This window comes from Phyllopteryx taeniolatus, chromosome 10 (genome assembly GCF_024500385.1).
Source record: "Phyllopteryx taeniolatus isolate TA_2022b chromosome 10, UOR_Ptae_1.2, whole genome shotgun sequence".
NCBI lineage: Eukaryota > Metazoa > Chordata > Actinopteri > Syngnathiformes > Syngnathidae > Phyllopteryx > Phyllopteryx taeniolatus.
Genome location: NC_084511.1, coordinates 27,454,807 through 27,475,149, shown reverse-complemented (window position 1 = coordinate 27,475,149; position 20,343 = coordinate 27,454,807). Strand labels below are relative to the sequence as shown.

Below are 20,343 nucleotides of genomic sequence, written 5' to 3'. Positions count from 1 at the left end.
CACTTTTCGGGGGGCTGGAACGAACACATTACTACAGCGGTACTAGTGTTTTGAGATACGAGCGTGCTCACTGAACAAATTGAACTCATATCTCAAGGCACCACTGTCATTTTTTTAAATTTCCATTTTAATTGAAGCCATTGGCAACTTCCGAATGATACAATAGCCACTGTGTCATCAATAAAGTTGACTTCTGTCACAGGTACAAATACATCTGCATTTATGCCACATACATTTTTTTTTTTTTTCGGGGGGGGGGGAAATTGTCACAATCTAATGATTCAACAACAAAATGAGCAACTACGACAACAAAGTCCTTTTTTTTGTTTGTTTTTTTTACAGGGGAAAGAAAAGAAAAAAAACCCGATGCAAATATCACTGTAGCAAAAAGTTGACACACGGGCCAAAAAGGTACACTTCAAAGGAATCGAAAGACACTGAGGTCGGACAAAAAGAGGGTGGTTCATGTTCGTCCAAGGGACCGTCCACATATTACATTGGACACCCGACAGCTGTTGAGGATTGAATTTTGCCCAACATCATTAATAAATAAAATATTTCATTTGATAAATATGTATTTATTCCTATTTCCTATTTCGGAGTCAATCGTGGGGGAGCAGGGACATAGAAGCCCTTCCTGAATCCATGGAAACTTCAAAGCTTTTGTTTTGTTTGCTGAACATACAGTATAGGATTATATCAATCTTGGCTAATGCATCCCATGAATATTGCTATGAATATTTATTTTGAATGAGTATGTACATACAGTAGGTGTACATAACAAAGCATTAGGCACAGACATGGGCAAAAGTATGGAACAGAGGAATTGGGTGACGAAGCATGTCGCATGAGACTCAACCAAGGTTATTTTTAGCGCAAGATACAAATTGGTTACTGTACACGGTTCGGCCGAGTCTAGAAGATCCAACCCGCAGAAGTCGAAGGGCATTCTTGTTTTTCCAGAGGGGGCGTATAAATCTCAAAAAGCAGATAAATGTCACGGAATTCCCTGGGAACCGTTCACTCCCCGTCCGAGTTGAAGCAATTCCGACGTCCTACGAGCACTGTATCCGAGGTCCCGCTCATTGTCTCTTACCCCAAAGTCCTTTGCGACGACCACTTCTCTGACAGCTGCGGTTCCATGTGCAAAAAAATAGAATGTACTTTGGGTCATTTTCCTCACAGATCCCAATTCTTTTTTTTCCGTTATAAAACAAGTCACATCATTTTCATGTTGAAACGATGAGGACCGGCCTGGATGTCGGCCGAGTCCACATTGGTGCCGTTGGACTTGGATCGAGGCACATATTCCACGTCGATGTTGTTTTTATGTTTTCCTTTGCCCCTGCTCCAGACGAACAGGAGCAGGAAGCAAAACAAGACCATCCCCAGGAACGTGAAGCAACCCATGGCTGTCGACACCAAAATAGTCTTCAGGTCCAAGCCCAGGGTGACGCTGGCGGTCCCGTTGGCAGTGGTGTTGCTGGGGTCGGTGTAGTACTGGGTCCTGTTGGCGTACAGCGAGCCCAGGCTTTTGACAGCCAGCGAGGTCATCAGGGTGTCGTTCCCGGCCGTGTTGGAGGCCAGGCAGAGGTAGACGCCGCCGTCTTGAACCTCCGCCGACTTGATCTCAAGAGTGCCGTTGTTGTGAACCGTCAGCCTACCGTGGCTCCTGGCCGTCAGGACGCGCCGCCGCGGGGACACCCAGGACACGACGGGCCTCGGCGTGCCCTCGGCGCTGCAGTGCAGCAGAGCTTGCTGGCCTTCGTCCACCGTCACCGTTTGCGTCTTGTTCTCGCGGATTTTGGGCTTGGTGCAGGTCACGTAGTAGGACAGCAGACTTTCCTTAAACTCCTGGAACGGCCTGCCTCGGATCCCCTCGGGCGTGTTGCACTCCGGCTGGGAATCCCCGAACAAGATGGAATGCCTTTTCTGTAAGATCCACATGAGACGGCAGTCGCACACCAGCGGGTTGTTGTCGATGAGGAGGACCTCCAAAGCTTCCGGGGACTGGAAGATCCCCTTTTCCAGTGTATCGAGTCGGTTGTGCGACACGTTGAGTACCTTGAGTCCCCGCAGGCCCTGGAAGGTGTACGGTTCGATGGCGGTGAGCTGCGCGCCGACCAGGTGAAACTCCCGAAGGCGAACCAGGTCCATCAACATCCCGCCTTCGATGTGCCGGATGCGGTTGTAGGAAAGGTTGAGGTGCGTCAGGTAGGGCAGGTGCTTCAAGGCCTGGTAGGGGAAAGACGACAGGTTGGTGTTGGTGACGGACAGAGTGGTGAGGTTGAGGCCGTGAAGGGTGTTGGCCGGCACGTGATCCAGCGAGGGCCAGTTGTCGATCTCCAAGTGGCGCAGCCGGAACAGTTTTTTGAAGGAGTACGGATGCAAAGTGCTGATGCTGAGGTATCGCAGGTGCAGGCTAACCAGGTTGTGTAGGTGCGAGAGGGCCTCGGAGGGCACCACGGTGAGGTTGCACCTCTCCAGGGTCAGCGTCTCCAGGCTCAAAAGTCCGCTAAACGCGCGATGTGAAATGTAAACCAGGTCGTTGTCGCCCACCTCCAAAAACTTGAGATTGTGCAAGTCCTGGAACATGTAGTCCAGGAGGATGACGATCTTGTTGTCGCTAACGTCGAGCCGGGTGAGGTTGGCCAGGCCAGAGAAGACTCCCAGAGGGATGAGCTTGATCCGGTTGCTCTTCAGGCTGAGAGAATGCATGCCGAATAGGGCGTTGAAGGCACCCGGTTCCACGTAGCTGATTATATTCCCACTCAGGTCGAGTTCCTCCAGGCCCGGGAAGGCAGCGAAATCATCCGGGTTGATCATGGTCAGCTTGTTCTTACTCAGGTCCAGGATTCTGGTCTCGCCCGGGATTCCATCGGGTATGGTGGGCATGCGCTTACGGTGGCACACCACGGCCTTGGTCTGCGCCGAGCACTCGCAGCGGGAGGGGCAGCCCAGGGCGGAGCCTACGAAGACGGCCAGCAGGACCAGTCCCAGGACCGGCTGCCAGCATGAGATGACCGTGTGCGGCATGACTTTACTCAAGCAGTCCACCATTCTGTCACAGCTCTGCGAGACAAGACCACAACAAAACAAAGTGAGTAAGACACGTTGGAACGTTCAATTACAATTCCCAATGCCATTCATATACGGTCTGTGTACATTAACGTCGGGTTCGAGGCTTGCAATATGTCCCCGTGACCACTGAGAGGCACTGCTGAGTGAGCCGTTTTATACAACACAATCAATATACTTGCAAAGTAACGAGCATCTTTATTCATATGTGGAGCATAAACAAACACTTGCGCACACAATATAGCCAGCAGCAAGTTAAGTGTTTCGACGGATTAAACACTTTTGTGATTTGAATACATTTGCAAAAAAATTCATAAACATGTTTTCACATAGTAACGATGAGAGATTTGGTGTAGAATTTTGAGGGAATAAATGCAGTTAATACGTTTTGGAAAAAGGCTGTATGACAGGGAATGGGAGTGCAATGCGTATAGATGGACAGGCACCAGGAATATTGGAATGTATTCATTCAATAATAATAATAAAACAATGATAACGAGATGCTTGCCGCGGCGGGTTTTGGAAGGAAAAGGCAAAAAAAAAAATACAAATAATACAAATATCATTCCCGTAAAAAAAACCAAGATGTTAAGTGACATTTGCAGCCCGCAGGTGAGAAACAGCTGGTGAACTTCAGCGTTATGAGGCGAGCGTTTATGCACAATTGACAACTTATTGGCAAAACAACACTACGAGAGACTCATTTCCATGGTACATAATGTTTAGTGATTAAAAAAAAAAAAACCCACAGAGACTAAATTTCTGCCAAATTTGCCAACGCCACGCACCCTCTCTAACTGAATCTGAATGAGCGTTAAATATTTGATGCTGTTTTTAATTCAACCTCTCTGCAGGTGACAATGCCTGACGTTGGCATTTTGTATCGCGGAATTCAGACTTAAAATTGCTGCACTTGTCTGCATGGTTCATTTCCGAAAAATGAAAACTGACGTTGCAGTTATTTTTAATAACAGAATTCTGATCTGTATCATTCAATTCTTCGAAAAACAAGACAAAGTACTGATGTTGCGCTTACCTAAAAAAAAATACATAAAAAAAAAAAAAACAAACGTGCACATTTCTAAGAAGAGAAACCATTGATGTTGCGCTTAAATAATAAAAACATAAAAAAAAAAAAAACCCCTGCACATTTCTAAGAAGAGAAACCATTGATGTGGCACTTTCCTAAAAAAAAAATTAAAAAAAAAAAAAAAAAAATATATATATATTTATTTATGCTGCACGAAAAAAGTTATTTTTACTTCAGAATCTTCACTGAGTTGAGAGTTTACGCTTGTATGTCAAATGGAAACTGAATACTGCATTGAGTAGTTCAGGAGGCGAAACAATGTGGCGGCAGAGGTGCCACACTTCATGGGCGGAGGGGGTGGGGCTTCTTTTTTTTTTGTTTTTTTTTTGCAGCCTCGGTTGCCACGGTGGCCAGTGCCTATAATTAGTCTTGGCATTAATAATTCAGTGGGGTGGCGTCGATGTCAAATGAATTCATGCACAGAAAAACAAGTGTGACGCTCGCACACACAGATTGTTCCTTGACACGCTCATAAAAGCTTAAAAACGGAAACAGTGCTCTTATACAAATCCCATCTAAAATTCACAACGCAGTTATTAGGATGAAATAGACTGAAGGAGAATAAATAAAAGATGAATAAAAGCAATAGGAAGGCAGTAAAATGTATCAAAACAAACATGGACGAAAAGGACAGAAAAAGCCCCTTGAAAGTCCAAAACATTTGAGTATGTTCTTTTTGAAACCCTAACCCTGGCTTGAAACCTTAATTTGTAACCCTAACTCTGCTTTGAAAACCTCATTTGAAAGCCTAACTCTGGATTTAAACCTTAATTTAAAGCCCTAAACCAGTCTTAAAGAGCCTTATTTGCAACCATTACCATGACTTGAAACCCTAATTTAAAAGCCAAACCTTGCTTCAAACCCTAACCAGGGTTGAGACTCTAAATTAAAACCCTTACTTTGTCGTAAAATCCTCATTTCAAACCCTAACCCTAACTGGAACTCCAAACACCTGGTTTGAAACCCTACTTTTAAACCCTAACTCCGTCTCGAGAGCCTAATCTGAAACCATAACCCGGACTGGAAACCCTAATTTGAAAGCCAAACCTCGCTTGAAACGCTACGCCAGCCTGGAGACACTGATCGAAAACACAAACTCCGCACTGACACCCAAATTTCAAAAGTTAACCTGATCTTGGGAACCCTCACGCTGTCTCAAAACCCTACCTTCATCGTTTGTCATCCAACTCAGCAGACGCAACTCTTCACGCATTCAGGTCGACTGAGAGTTTAGCGTTCCCGAAGTAAACATGTTGCGTTTTTGGATTGCGATTTTCCACTCGGGCTGCTAAACACTTTTACACAGCCAAAAGGGCTCAAAAGGCCTTTTTGGTAATAAGCGGTTGACCCGCTCAGCTCTGCGTCAAATGAAAATAAACAAAATGCAAAGTACTCGGCTCACATATTGAACACGCTTCCTCTCCTTCTTGGCATTCCCAAAAAAATCAATTCTAAATATTCATTCGGACGCCTTTCGCAGAGCGGCTGCAAAGACGGCGCTTAATTTGGTGCGTCGCGGGCAGTTCGAAAATTACACAGCGAGCTGAGAATTATCTGCATTTTTTTTTTTACGCCTGGCAACCAGCGTCGTAAAGTACGCTGGATTGGAGACACATACAGTCAAAACATCACAGCACACGTAAAGGGAGATGTCATTTACAACGAAAACATTCACTGCTAACATGAAGAAACCCTTGGAGTGGCTTGAAACCCAAACTGTGATGTGAAACCCGAACCAGTTTGAAACTCATTTGAAACCATAACGCAGACTTCAGAACCTCATTTGAGTCTAGCTTGAACCCCTATTTTTTTAAGACCGACCTTGGACTACCCCCTGTCTTCCAACCTTATTTTTAAACCTTAACTCTGGGTTGAAACTCTACTTTGAAGCCCTAACACCGACTAGAAACTCGAACCCCAATTTGAAACGTCGACTCGGAACGTTGTGAGCCGGTGGGGAGAATACTTCGAAGACCTCCTCAATTCCACCGACACGCCTTCCCTTGAGGAAGCAGAGTCTGGGGTCTCTGAGGCGGATTCTCCTATCTCTGGGGTCGAGGTCACAGAGGTGGTTAAAAAGCTCCTCGGTGGCAAGGCCCCGGGGGCGGATGACATTTGCCCGGAGTTCCTAAAGGCTCTGGATCTTGTGGGACTGTCCTGGTTGACTCTGCAACATTGCGTGGACATCGGGGATAGTGCCTCTGGATTGGCAGACTGGAGTGCTGGTCCCCCTTTTTAAGAAAGGGGACCAGAACTTTTATGGACAGAATTTCAAGGCGCAGCCGAGGTGTAGACGGGGTCCGGTTTGGTGGCCTCGGTATTGCATCTCTGCTTTTTGCAGACGATGTGGTTTTGATGGCTTCATCGAGCCGTGATCGCCAATTTTCACCGGAGCGGTTCGCAGCCGAGTGTGAAGCGGCTTTGACGAGAATCAGCACCTACAAATCTGAGACCGTGGTCCTCAGTCGGAAAAGGGCGGTGGAGCAGTTCAAGTATTTCAGGGTCTTGTTCACGAGTGAGGGAAGAATGGAACGAGAGATCGACTGGACGCCTCCCGGAGAGAATATTGTAAAACTATGTTACAAATGGCACGAGTCCCTAATTGGAATCCCCGACCTTTGCTTGAAACCCTAACCCAGGCTTGAAACCCTGCTTTGAAATGCTACTCTTTGCTTGCCTAAAGCAGCTGCTAAAAGTTCAAGTTTTGTGTTTATGTCCTTCATGTCCGATATACGAATCAAATCCGCCAACGTGTCTGAGCCGCTTAGCACGTGTTCTTTTTATTGCAGCAATTAGCCGAGCTCCATCTGGCCGGCTCGCCGTCACTGCTGACTTGTAAAAGCGCCGCCAAATGCGCAAAAGGCTCTTTCAAACTTTTTTTATTCCCGACGTGTTCAATGGAAAATGTTTAGTGGCTGATGATATTAGCAGGAAGTGAACATGAATTTGAAACCCTTTACCATCGTTGGTTTTCAAGGCCAAGGTTAGGGTTCCAAATTCAGGTTTCAAACTAAAGTTTCAGTTTCAAACTATTGTTTTGAGCCAAGCATTGGATTTCGAGTCTGGATTAAGATTTCAAATGAAGGTTTCGAGCCTGGGCACAGAAAAGGACAAGGACAACACGGCATTCAGACAAACTCGTTACAAAGCTTTACTAATTACTTGATACTCCAAAATCAAACAACTCCCCCTGGTACCGCTCGCGTTGTGGACAAGGGTGTTGGGGGGCACCGCAGCATTCTGCGGAATTGAGATTGAAAGGGTTTCTTCCTACTTTTGCCATTGCGCCCAACACTTTCACAAGAAGCGTTTTGTGATTGAAGTGACGGTTCGGCGGCAATTTGTCGAAATGCTTGGAGCGGGTAATGAGCCCTCGAAATATTCAATTCAGAATATCCACAAAGTGTCAGTGTGTGCGTCTATCCTTTACCTAATTTGAAACCCTAACCCGAGTGCAAAACCTTACTTTGAAGCGCTAACCCTGGCCCGAACTCCAGGCTTGAAACTTACTTTGAAACCATAACCATTTTGTAAATCCAAAATCTGGATCGAAATGTTGTTTTGAAACCCTAAACCAAGCTGCAAACCTTACTTTGAAACCTCAACCCTTACTTGAAAGTACAATTTGAAACTTTAACCCTGGCTTGAAACCTTACTTTTCTACCCTAACCTTGGTTTGAACCTTAATTTGAAACGCAACCCCCTATTTGAAACCGTCATTTCGAACTTGGCTAGAAAGCTTACTAAACCCTCACCTTGATATGAAACGCTAACTCACGTTTCAAAGCCTACTTGGAAACCCGACTTTAATTCCCTAACCCAATCTTGACATCTAACTTTGAAATCCTGAACCTTACATAAAAACTAAATTGGAAAACCTAAAACTGGCTTGAAATCCGAACCACAGTTTGCAACCCCTAACCCAGGCTTGACACCTCACTTTCAAAACCTAATGCAGGTTCTAAACCGAAGATAGCTGGGATAGGCTCCAGTAGCAGTACAGAAAGTGGATGGATGGAACACATTCAAAACAAAAAAACTAAATTCGGGAGTGAACCGAAATTGTCTGAGGATAGCGTATACATTTTGAACAACTACGCTTGGTCTCAAAGCCCGCGCCTCGCGAAGGGTTGACTGCACCGTTCGTGTTAAGCTTGAGCACGTGTAGCTCACCTTCTGCTCTTTCCAGCCAATGTCCGTGGACATCGCCGAGCTAATTCGGGTTTCCCGTGGCGACGAGACGGCTCGCCTCGCCCTTCCCGCTCGTCGGCGTCTCGTTCGATAGCCGGCCGACGCTCTTTTCAAACGAAGGCGGCCTAATTGCGCGAGGGCCGACTAACCTGCGAGTTCATAACATCTCTCCCTTCCGGGCGGCGTCATTAACGCATGTAAGCCTCATTAAAATGAAATTAGGATTTAACAAGTGCGCCTCGCCACCGCCCGTTATTTTGTCGTTAATGCATCAATCGCCCCCTTCTTCTTTGTCAATCTCGGCAAGCTCTGTTACAATTAAGACGACATTATTGCATCGGTCACCCCAGTGGACGCAAGGGCGCCATCCAAGACACTGACACCTACTGGTCAGCCGTCGTATGACTCAATGCGTACAGAAGAAATCATGCTTCTGAATAGCGCTGATGACGCCTTAGAGCGCCGCGCAAGCCAAGCATCCCGCACATTCTCCAGCCGCACGATTAAACATCATGTTGCTTTCACTACGCCACTCTTTCCTCACTCAGCTTTGTGGTTCGTGCGCCTTTTCTGGCCACTCGGGGAGTTTATTTCCCTCTGCCTTTCATGCTCTTTTCCTGGAAACTCTCTTCTCCCCACATCCAAATGCGAGCCTTTGATTTCACCTTAAAAAAAAAAAACGTGTTGTCGATAATTGCCTGAAAAGGAAAACGCCAGCGTCTCTTTCCAGCCCGCCATAAAAGTGAGGGAGACTTTTCTTTTTGAATTTTTTTTTAACTCTGTGTGAAGGAGGAATCACATTATGTGACGCGATCAGCACATCAAACACAGTCAGATGGGGGAGGAAAAAAAACTTTGCCGAGGAGATAGACGCGGGCCAATTTCACAAGTGGCTTTTTATTGGTTGATTGCACAGAGGCCGAGTTGTTATCTAAATCCTCAAACTACAAGGGGGCCAAGCGGGAGAAAAGCCTCGCGGCTGTCGGGGGAGGTGTTAGCTTACCCGCCAGGAGGAAGAAGACCCACGGAAATGTTTACAAACGCTTTCTTTTTTTGTGATGCCAGGCTACATAAAAGCGGCAGTCGCAGAGTCAACTGCTAACATGCCGCCGCTTCGCAGAGCATTGCGGCCCTTTTTACTTGCTGTGACACCGAGCCACATTGTGAAAAGAAGTTTACTAGCGTGACTGAGGCGCAACTTTCACATCAACTTTTTCACGTTTCGAATGGTTGTTCACGAGAGTGACTGTTGCATAACTTTGTTACCAACACTCGTGCATATCAAAGCTTTTGATTAGCTGCTACGGTAGTGACCGATGGGCAATTTTGACATCAAGACTCGTGGATAGAAAATAAATGCATTTGAGTAGCCGTGTGCAGACACCGTAGTGACTTAGGCACAATTTTCACATTCCGCAAACAGGAAAAATCAGCGTCTTAAAAGCTGTCCACTGTAGTGACTGATGCACAACTATGACATCAACACTTGTCGTGCGGTCAGGGGAGGCAGAGGAGACAGTGCCTCACTGGGACGTGAGGAGTAAAAAAAAACAAACAAGAAAAAAACATTTTTTTCCATTTTAGTTCTGTGGTCTGTGCTTTATGTTGATTTTAATTCTGAATCCAATAATGTCCATGATTGAATTATTGGCCGAGAAGGGAACACTTTGACCACGTGTCACACAAAAGAGAAAACAAAAATGTAAATGCTTCTGTATTTTTGTTTGTCTTTTACTTCAAAAGTTACTTCCTGGAGGATGCTACAACTAGATGGACAGGACACAGAAGAGAGAGCAATCTACCACTGACTGATTTCATTTCTCATTTTGCTAATGACTTTATAGTGGAGTGAGCGAGGGGGCGGCTAATTAGCTGGTAAACAGTTTCAAGTCCAACATGAGTGCTAGTTGTTCACTGTGTGTGTGTGTGTGTGTGTGTGCCTGGCAGGAGGAGAGGCGATGATGTGCAAACTGACCCATGATTGCTCCACTCAAGCGGCTCCAATTAGAAGAGCCAACTGACTTGTGTGGCGTTTCGAGAGCTGAAGTTTACCTCTCCGCGGGGGCTAAACGCACCCTCTGGACTCAGTCGAGTATGAGAAGCTCCTTGTTTTCGTCTTGAACTCAATTCAAAAACATTCAAAAATACAAACACTCAAAAACACATCCTGAATAATAATACATATATATATATATATATATATATATATATATATATATATGTAACTAACAATATATAATAGAAAATAATGCATTTATTCATGAATATTGATTGTTAGCTAAAAATTTATTTATAAATTTAATGATCAAAAATATACAATACTATTTGTATTTACATCAATTGATTTAATATGACCACATTTCATAAATGAATACATTAAATGAAAATTGTATTTAATATTTGTTTTATTATTATTACTACTACTACTACTACTAATACTACTACTAATAATATTGAATTATAAGCCTTTGATATATCCAATGTGTCTAATAATAATAATACATTTGATTTAATATACAATATACTATTACATTTGTTGTTATGCAAATCAATATTTTTTAGCATTTTATGTTGATGAAGATGCAGTTTACAACTTTTAATGACTCCCTGTTTTTTGAAATGTATTTTGGGGAACTGTGGTTACCGAATTATGCATTATACATTAGAAATTATACACATGCATTCTATCCTAAGTTATTTTTTCATTGTATATATTGTATATATATATATATATATATATATATATTTTTTTTTTTTTAAATTTATATTCTTTTAAAATGTCTGTCTTTCTTCAATTTCGAGAGGTTCACAACATTTCTCGTCCAAAAGGTTGATACATTTAATCTACCGGTGTAATGCAATACGTGAGAAAAATCCAGATTGGAAAGCGTGCGCTCGAAGTTATCTTCTTAACTGTTGTCCATTGCATCGGTGCACTCTATTGAAAGCAGTGAGTAACACGCTGGCGGCGACAAGATGGAGGGTTTGGTAAGAGCGTGGCTCAGCAGCTTCAGGGGGCACTAAGCCCCCCCACCCCCACACACTCACGAAAACACCCCCCACGTACACAAATGGCCTTCTGCACGGCGAAAGCGGAGTCTCAATCCGTGTTAATTAGCGATAAACACGCTAGATTGAGCCGCCTGCTCTTCTGTGCGCGTCCGATAGCCCTCGCTTTGCAGCGAGACTCGTAACAGTCTCGTGTGATCTGCGAGCTAAACCGGTGTTTCGTCGTTTATTAAAAGAACAAAATAAAATAATAATGAGATTTGGTTGGGGAATGGAGTGGGGGAACAGAATACGATTTTGACATTTGGCAGAAAAACCGAATCGAATTGGCCAAACTGGCAGTTGGTTATTGAGCAGTTTGCGCTGTATTAGCGGCATCGCTTCAATGACCGTGCGCGCCGCTTTGTCCTCATACAATATAAATGTTAACGCGCTATTATAGTTACATTGAGGAGCCACTTAAGCGCACGCCGCTGCTCTCTGGAGAAGACACGCTAAATAGGACACCGGTGGCGGCAAGTGGTCAAGACGGATGCCGCATTGATACAGATGCAAAAAATAATAATAAAATACTCGCCCTCCAAAAAAACAAACAAAAAAAAAAAACCTTCTTTAATAACATCATGACTCAATTCATTGTTAGGTGTATAATCCACTTTGGTGACTTGCCTCGAATAATCACATTTTGATAATGCCGTGCCTCGGTTCATCACAAAGCGTGTCATTCGCTTGAAAAAATTAAAGCCTTACCTTAAATAAACATTTTGATCAAATACTATTTCCTCAAATTAACATCCTTAATAACACTGTGACTCCATTCAAAAATTGAAACGCCTTGCCTCAAATAAACACATCCTTATTTTTTGTTTTACATCCTATATTAATACAAATGTGTTGATGTTCATTTCTCCCTTCACAATGTAAAAGCAACCACGACTACGATTCCTTGAGTCTTCACTGATAACTTTGTCCTTTCACACAAGTACACCTACCGACTTGCTAAGTAGAACACCTCGCTGCTCATTAATCATGGCAGCCGAGCTTATTTTTAGAAAATGATTAAACATGAGTGACCATCTGTACCCTGACCACCAACGAGCCACTTCACTTGCTGTGTAACTCCACTCCGCTGCGTAAACACTCCATACGATTAGAATAATACAATGCGGTCGGATAGACACGTGCAAAACGACTTATGCGTAGCGTCTGTCGGACGGCAACATGCGGCGACTACAAAGCTATGTTAACGAGCTACTTAGAATTTGGTGCGCATCCAGTTAGCAAAGTAGGTTTGTTTCATTTTCGATCCTGACTGACATGCAAAGCTTGTCTCTGAGTTCAGATGTAGCACTCAACAGAAGTACTTCCTTAACGCCACTCTTTCATTTTATATTAGGAATAGCGCAACACAAACTGTGAATTGTTGATTTTTTGAATTGTATTGATTATTCTATCTATTACTTTTGTTTTCTATTATATATTATTAGAATTTAGATATTTTATTGTATTTTATTTATTGATTAAATTGCTATATATTATTGTTTTATATATAATTACTTTATGATTTAGTGTTTAAACTATCAATAGGGTATAGGAAATTCTTTTCAAATAATACAATAGTGGAGCTGTCTACTATTTGCAAAAGTTTGCTATTCACAGCGGGACTTAGTCGTCCATCAATAGTGAGGCTTGACTGCTTCCTTGTACGGGTCTGAGCGAGACCTGCCGCCAATAGCGAAAATCTGCGAACAATTCACACCGACCCCAAAAGGTTTGCAATGTAGAATGTCACGTGACAAACAGGACACGGGCTCAAAGAGCAGCGAGCGCTGTGTGCGCAGCGATAACTACGATAACTTTGGGCTGATGACATCATCGCTAGCTTCAACAGTTGGTTTTGCGTAACCCCTTTTGCCAATTGATGCCACAAGATGGCGCCAAAGTACTTTTTTTCCCTTCTTAACACGGCTTTGGCCTGAACACAAAAAAAGGGAATTTCCAGCAAATAACAGACGATTGAGTTCCCCCCCCCCAAAAAAAAAAAAAAAAATCAGCGAATAGGTGAATTTGTAAGTGCTGAACGGAAACTATTTACTTCAAGAATTGTTCATAAATATTTTCTGAGCGAAGAGTTGTTTTACTTCTATTTGTATTGTTTCAGAAACCCTAACAAATTCTTGCAGAATAAGATTCATAAACCAATTCATCCTTTTTTTTTTTTTTTTTTTTGCCTAACAGCAGTTTAAGTAAGCCATGCATGCAGCATAACGCGACCTACCGGCGCATCGCCACGAGCTCCCACCAGGGTCCACTTGGCAGTAGATGTTAAACAAAGAACCTGCAAGACATCCCTCCATCTCCTTCCCCGCGTTCATACATCTCATTAATGCTTTTTCTTTTTTTTGGTGTGCGCTCGTGTGCCGCTTGCTCCGCTCCTTCTTTCTCTCTCATGCTACCTCTCTCGCTCTCTGTTCGCTGAATCAATAGATCTGACCTCTCAACCTGCTGCTCAAAGCCAATAAATTCCTTTCAGCGCCGCGGCTTGTAGCCAAACACAACAAAACCCGATGCCAACCTTCTCAGCCTCAGTAGCAGCTAGTGTGTGTGTGTGTGTGTGTGTTTGTGTTTATTTCCCTCTCAAATCATCTTTGTTAATCTGGACGTTTTGGTTTGGCCCGGTATCATCTTAAGGCTTTAGTGTGATGAAACAAATGAGCAGGCAGTCTGGGGAAAGGTACGTCTTGTTTACGTGCGTCACACTGAGAACCTTATTGAGGGTGCAAAATATTACAAAACACCTAGGAATCTCTTTAGGGCGTGACCTTCCTTCCAGACATTTGCGTGAGATCTGAACTTGCGGGGTTGACATATTAGCGATTCGTGTATTATGGTGAGAAATCGAAATTTGTCGCCGTGCACACGCGGGGACACACGGAAATGCAAACGTTTTGCCATTTAGGGTGTGCAAAATGTCTACGACGGAACACATAGTAGCACCTGCATTCAATGAATCTGTATCATTTCTGAGTTTCCCTTTTGGAATTGCAATGCCGAGATACAATGAACTCGCAGTATTCTAATTTATTGAGACGCACCTTTATATCGTATGTGTATAAATCAGGGGGGGTCAAACTCATTTTTGTCACGGGCCACATTGTCGCTACAGATTCCCTTTTGCCTCAACATTTAAATAACCATTTTTTTTTGGGGGGGGGGGGGGAAATCAAGATTTGTTGCTTCCGGTACAAAATTTCGCTTCTCTTTCATAAATCTGGAGATGAAATTGCGATAAAATGTGTGAAAAGCAGTGAAATATATCTTGCCTGGCCGGGGGCTCATCACCCCTAAAACCTCAGATCCGAGAATCGCCCCTGCCCACGAAATGGCATTCTTTAATTGGCCCTGCTGGGACCTTTGGATGGATATGCCTACCTCGAAAATACATTTTCATGAACAATTGTTTTTAGTACGGCACAGCCCTCAAAACGCCATCAAAAGCTGCAAAATTCTTCAAACAGTTCACATTCATCCTCAGTGTGAAAACCATTTCAAATCCAAATCATGTTGATTTAATTACAGATGGGGTTAATATCTATAATTACAGTGACTTGAATTATAATTCGCAACTATAAATGACAAAAGCAGAGCAGCGAGGCGAAGTGACACCGAAGCAGACGTCGACGGAGCGATTGGATTGGTTTTATAGCGGGTTCTTATCGGCCTCTCAATATGGCAGCCCCCGCGGGATTATGGGCCGCGCGGGGATCACAAAGCCTTATTGGATATTGATCAAGTCATGTGATTCCCATTTGTCATAAAGCAGCGGCGGGATAAAACAGACACAAGCACGATTGCCAGAAACGCTGTCGTGCTGATTCTCATCTGCCGTGCCGCCATCGATGTTGTGTTTACGGCGCACCCCGCCGCTCCTCGGAATGCCGCGGGAAGGATCGCTGGCACGCACGTCCAGTTTGGGAACAGGAGCGCGAATTGTTCATCATGTTTGCCTTTCACTACAATCATGAAGACAAATGACTTGAACTGGCTCGACGCTTTTCAAACATTTAGGAACGACCCTAAAGTGACACACTTGGGTCTTTTCGGGCAGGGCTTCTTGAGACTTTTTGGGAGGTCTACTCGTGATAGACATGCAGACCAAATTTCAAACCGGGTTGAGGGCCTGAATTTTAGTCGCTGCTTTTCGGGGAATTGGATGTTTTATGCCAAATGACAAAAAACAAAAGATTTTCCTCAACTCCCTCGGTGAATTTGGGCTGTGGTGGAGGAACGGCGAAAGTTTTTAAAAACAGTTTTCAATAGTTTAAACAGTGCTATCCGTAGTTATTTGCATATATAGCTAGTTGCACGCCGGTAAACGCTGCGGTCAACTCGCTTGGTAGTAAATGACTTCATGGAGCATCCTTTGGAGGCTGTTTGGAATGTTTTAAAAGGGAGGGAAGCAAAATAGGCAATCGCGTTGCGGCACGGCGACGGCGACGGCCTCGGCGAGGGAGCAACAAAACACGGCCTTCATCTAAATTTAGTTGTGGGATTAATTATCCGAGTATGATGGTGATGAATAATTGACGAGGAGCTGGCCGGGTGGTCTCTGTGTATCCTTTTCGTCTCGCTGTGCGACGTGAATGGGGTTAGTTGACTTTGAATGGCTCGCTTGTCGCACGCGATAGCCGCCGGCTGCGTTCAGTCAAGTCGGCACGGTGTGCGTGGGCATGGCTTGTGGGCGTGCGTGCAACCATGTTGACTATGGCGAAGGGTAAAAAAAATAAAAATAAAATAAAATGCAGCTGAGTAAAATGAAAATCAACATTCTCATTATCGCTTTAAGTACAAACGGAAACATATAATTGGACGGAGGCACAGTAGGTAGGTAGGTAGGGTTTTTTGTTGATAGGTAGGTGTAGACGGGTAAGTTGTTAAGTAGAGGTAATAATCAAATAATAATCGCACCTCCACTATTACTAAAAATATAAATCGCTATTTTTTCTTTACTACTAACATGCCTTTTATTCTCATTTAGGAGGAATGGTGTTCACTCTTTAAACTGCATATGTTGGTACTGAGTGGCAAAATGCTCAATTCAAAACGGATAGCAATCGCAATTAGCATTAGCGTGCTAGCAGTTACCATTTTCGGTCAAGAAATGCGAACCAACATTCGGCTCACTCATTCCTATGTTATATGCACATTACATATCTAAAAGTGTCTTCAAATTCACTTCCAGACACTTCTTTGTCATTTTTGGCAAAGTTCATCACTGGCCCAACATTGAGTCCGTCTGCAATAAATGTCCGTGTGAAACATGGGTTACGGTGGCGCAGACACGGTTCCGGGTGGAACTTTCACTCACCAAATTGTCACATGCGCTGGGTGGATGTCGAAGGACACACCCTCGTTGCGCCCACCTTGGCGCAGACCGGTCTGCCAAATTGGCAAACGCCAGCGAGCCATGCGCTGGCACGAAAATCAAGCTACGCCACCGTTTGCGCTGCGGCGCACGTCGCGCAGTCTATGATAACGGAGCCCTTAATGTACACTTGATTTATTCTGCGCTGACAGCGTACAACGGAACGAGAGTCAATAGACGAGCCAACATGTACTGGACGTGCCCCTGCTTCACATGACTCGTGCTCAACAAGCACAACATCAATAGACCCTCCAACAAATAGCCACGGGGGCGAGTCCAAAGGGTGCTATCACGACTTCAAATTTCATCACAAAAAGCATTGACGGCGACGGCGCAGCGGTGCCGCGAGGCGAGGGCCCAATCGCGGCCTATTTGTCTTTCGTAAAGACCCCTTTTTGGTTTTCCGAGGGTTCTCATACAGGAGCACAACGCCGGTCGTGCTCCCAGGTTTGCGGCTGAGCTCGCTGGCTCGTGATGGGAAGAAGCGTCTTCGAAATGAAATCTGGCAGGAGGCGCGACGACTCGGAGACGGAGGGCCCTCTGGTACCCAATTACGGTGCAGATGGTGTGAAGAGGTTTCAGGATGGAGCATTAATGACTGAATGGCCGCCGTCAGGGTTAAAAGCTCTTAAAAGCTCATTAAAATGATCACTCATCATCGTGTATCCCCAAGAAAGCGGGATTTACGAGGAGCTAATTGCTCTGTGCTGCAGATGTAAATACAGTACATCACAATAGCCATCTCATTCACAAAGTACTAGTACTACTACTACTACTACTAATAGTACTAGTACTCGTATTAGTAGTGGCGGGGGCAGCAGCGGTCGTATTTTTCCCCATGCGACACCGACTGTGAGGCTCGTGTGTACAGTGCGTCGTCATACGCAGGATGTCCAAAAGCGCCTTGTGAAGACTCGCTCATTTTTGAAGAAGATGAGTGAGGGGCAGCTTCCGTCTTCTGGAGCGGAACATGTTCTTTCTCGGAGTTAGGTAGCCCGCTTGCGGATCTTGGGAGGCTTTCCGGTGAAGGGCGGCGGCGTGACGAGAAAGGGCGAGCGTGAGCTGGGAGACTCAGGTCCTTCTTTATCGTCCTTTCTTTTTGAACCATCCTGCTAGGTAGTGCCTTTAACTTAGAAATAATATTTTTCACTGTAATACAATTTTAAGATAACAAAACTTCTGTTCCTTTCTGAGTTGTAGTACTTGCATCGTGGACTACAAAGTCACGAGCAAACGGACAATCTTTCTCAAGTTGACGGTCCTTGCCTTTCTTTTGGCGCCTTCAAAAAAACCAACAAGGATGAAGTACGAGCCCCCCGTCATTTCCTTCCATTACCGCCTATGTAAGCAAGCGCATGCAGAAAAAGTCAGCCGTCCTGATGCGATGTGCATTAGAGCGCACTCGCAACCCCGTGGCCTTCATTTCCGTTGCCTCTGGCGTGACGCTGCGATAATTCATAATCGCCGTTAGAGACACTCGGTCCCTCAAACAAAAATGTCTCCATCTGACTCATCACATTGCCAAGGAGTAACCAAAAAGCAATTACAGAGCCTCTGGGCGGAGGCGGAGGCGGAGGAGGCTCGCCAAGGCCTCTCCCCTCTCCTTAATAAAGGCTCGCCTTACAAACACCACGAATCACGCCGCTCTCGTTTCCTTGAGTCTCAGCGCTTTAGGTGGCTCCGCCAAGCGTTTTCAGTCATTTCTTGACAGGTGTTTCCATCCTAAAAGCACACTGTTTGATTTGAAGCGGCCATTTTAGGCAACGTGCTCGACTCCTTCGACACAATTTGGCCCAAGTGCTTCCGAGTGTAACAATTGAGCCCCAAGAGCCTGCTTCACTTAGCAACATCCAATTTGGTGGCTATGTCAATCAATGAGAAGACCCGCAAAAAAAGTCTCAGGAAGCCATGGCCAAAAAAGACACAAGAAATTGTCCAGTTGGGTTAGAAGATGAATTCACGTGAATTGAAACAGTTTGACCCATGAAGTCAGTTTCACTTCGCAAGGAGAAATCCGGTAGCTCATATGCGCATCTTACCGTCATCAGACAGACTTTAGGATGCGGAAAGTGGAAAGCAAAACATTCCCCCTGTTTGAGTCCTTCGTCATTTCTTCTCTCTCAGACCTCAAATGTCTCCTGAGCATCAATCACAGCTTTGCTTTTTCTTTTTTTCCAGTTTTCCAGCATTTTGAAGATCAAACTCTTCACCTGCGTGGCTTCAATGAGCGTGTTCGTCTGCTGAGGGGGCTGGCCGCTTAGCCGCTCGGGCTAATTAACCCCCGGAGGTTCGTGAGGCGTGATCGGGATGGGCCGACCGGGCTCAATCGGGAGCACAGAGGTAACAAATGCGCATATGGCTGAAAATTGTTGGCGTCAACACATTGCCTTGCCTGTGCGCGCCCCCCCAGCCCACCGGGAGCGCCTAATCAAGCACAAAGTGCGAGAACCTGCCAGCTCAACTCCTCTGTGACATTTAGCGTCCGCGATCTCCTGCGAGACTCTCCGGACAAACAGCGGGCGGGGCTGGGGGACCTTCAAAAGTCATCCTTCGAGATGTTGGAGTTGATTGCGCTCGTTCATTGGCTTGATTATAAAAGTATCCAACAAAGGCTGATCAACTTCATGCGTCCTATTGGGCGCATAAGAAAACACAACAAATGAAGGGCCCGTCGCACCCTCGTTTTCATGGCCAAGCCCAGAAAAAAAGAGGACATTTTGAGCTCACGCTTTGCTTGTAATACATGCTTTTCAATTTAGTGTCTCCCATCTGTTAAGGAAGAACTGTTTCCAATCGGGAGCACAGAGGTAACAAATTCCCTGTGGGAAATGGCCAAACCCTGGAGCTTGTCCAAAATGACTGCTTGAACCAAGATGGCCGACTTCCTGTTCAATTTTAGGCAGGGGCCCTGAAACTTTTCTGTGCGTCCTCTTGTGATACACACGTCCTCCCTCCCAATTTCATATTCATCGTTGAACCTTTTTTTTTCTCTTTCATATTTTGTATTATTTTCTATCAAACATTTCTATCAATCATGAGCCTACAAAATGGACACCGTTCTCCATAGTTGATGTCAACGGAAACTGTTATGAGACGTTAACCACCCAATTGAAAATGGCACCGGGGGGCTCATTTTCTTTTTAACTTTCCAGGGGGCGCCATTGAGTGAATTTTGAGGGTTTCCCTTTAAAAGACGTACATTTCAACCAAGAAACGTGCTTGTAAAAAATGGGGAGTCTTCATTTAAGACGCTCCCCCCCCCAAAAAAAAACGAATCTGAAAATTAAAAAAAAAAAATGTTAGGAAAAGACATTTTGCCATTAAAAAAAAAATGTTTTCAAACCGTTGTCTTTTTGAAACCATTTTTTAAAGTCCTTACAAAACTGTAATTTACTGTAGGTTGTCGTTTTTAACCATTTGCTGCCATTTAATACATTTGTCAAAATGATTAACGATTGCATCATTTGAAATCGTGTCCATTTCGTACCCGCACAATTCAATTGCCGTAACCGAACACGGCTCCTCGGCCAATAAAGGTCTTTCATGTTGT

The 20,343-nt window shown here is 44.6% G+C and overlaps 1 protein-coding gene across 5 annotated transcripts in view; it reads right to left on the bottom strand.

The window, feature by feature from the left end:
• Positions 1-251: 251 nt before the first annotated feature.
• The window catches only part of lingo2 (leucine rich repeat and Ig domain containing 2), a 289,552-nt gene continuing 269,460 nt past the window's right edge, over positions 252-20,343 (bottom strand). For 4 of the 5 annotated variants that reach the window (XM_061787552.1, XM_061787551.1, XM_061787553.1 and 1 more), the window contains one exon: positions 252-3,072. In XM_061787552.1, coding sequence (XP_061643536.1) covers positions 1,219-3,060 — 1,842 coding nt within the window. In that variant the 5' untranslated portion in view covers positions 3,061-3,072 and the 3' untranslated portion in view covers positions 252-1,218. Of the gene's footprint in view, positions 3,073-13,646; positions 13,741-20,343 lie in introns of those variants that run through there. The other variant, XM_061787554.1, reaches the window with a different exon arrangement.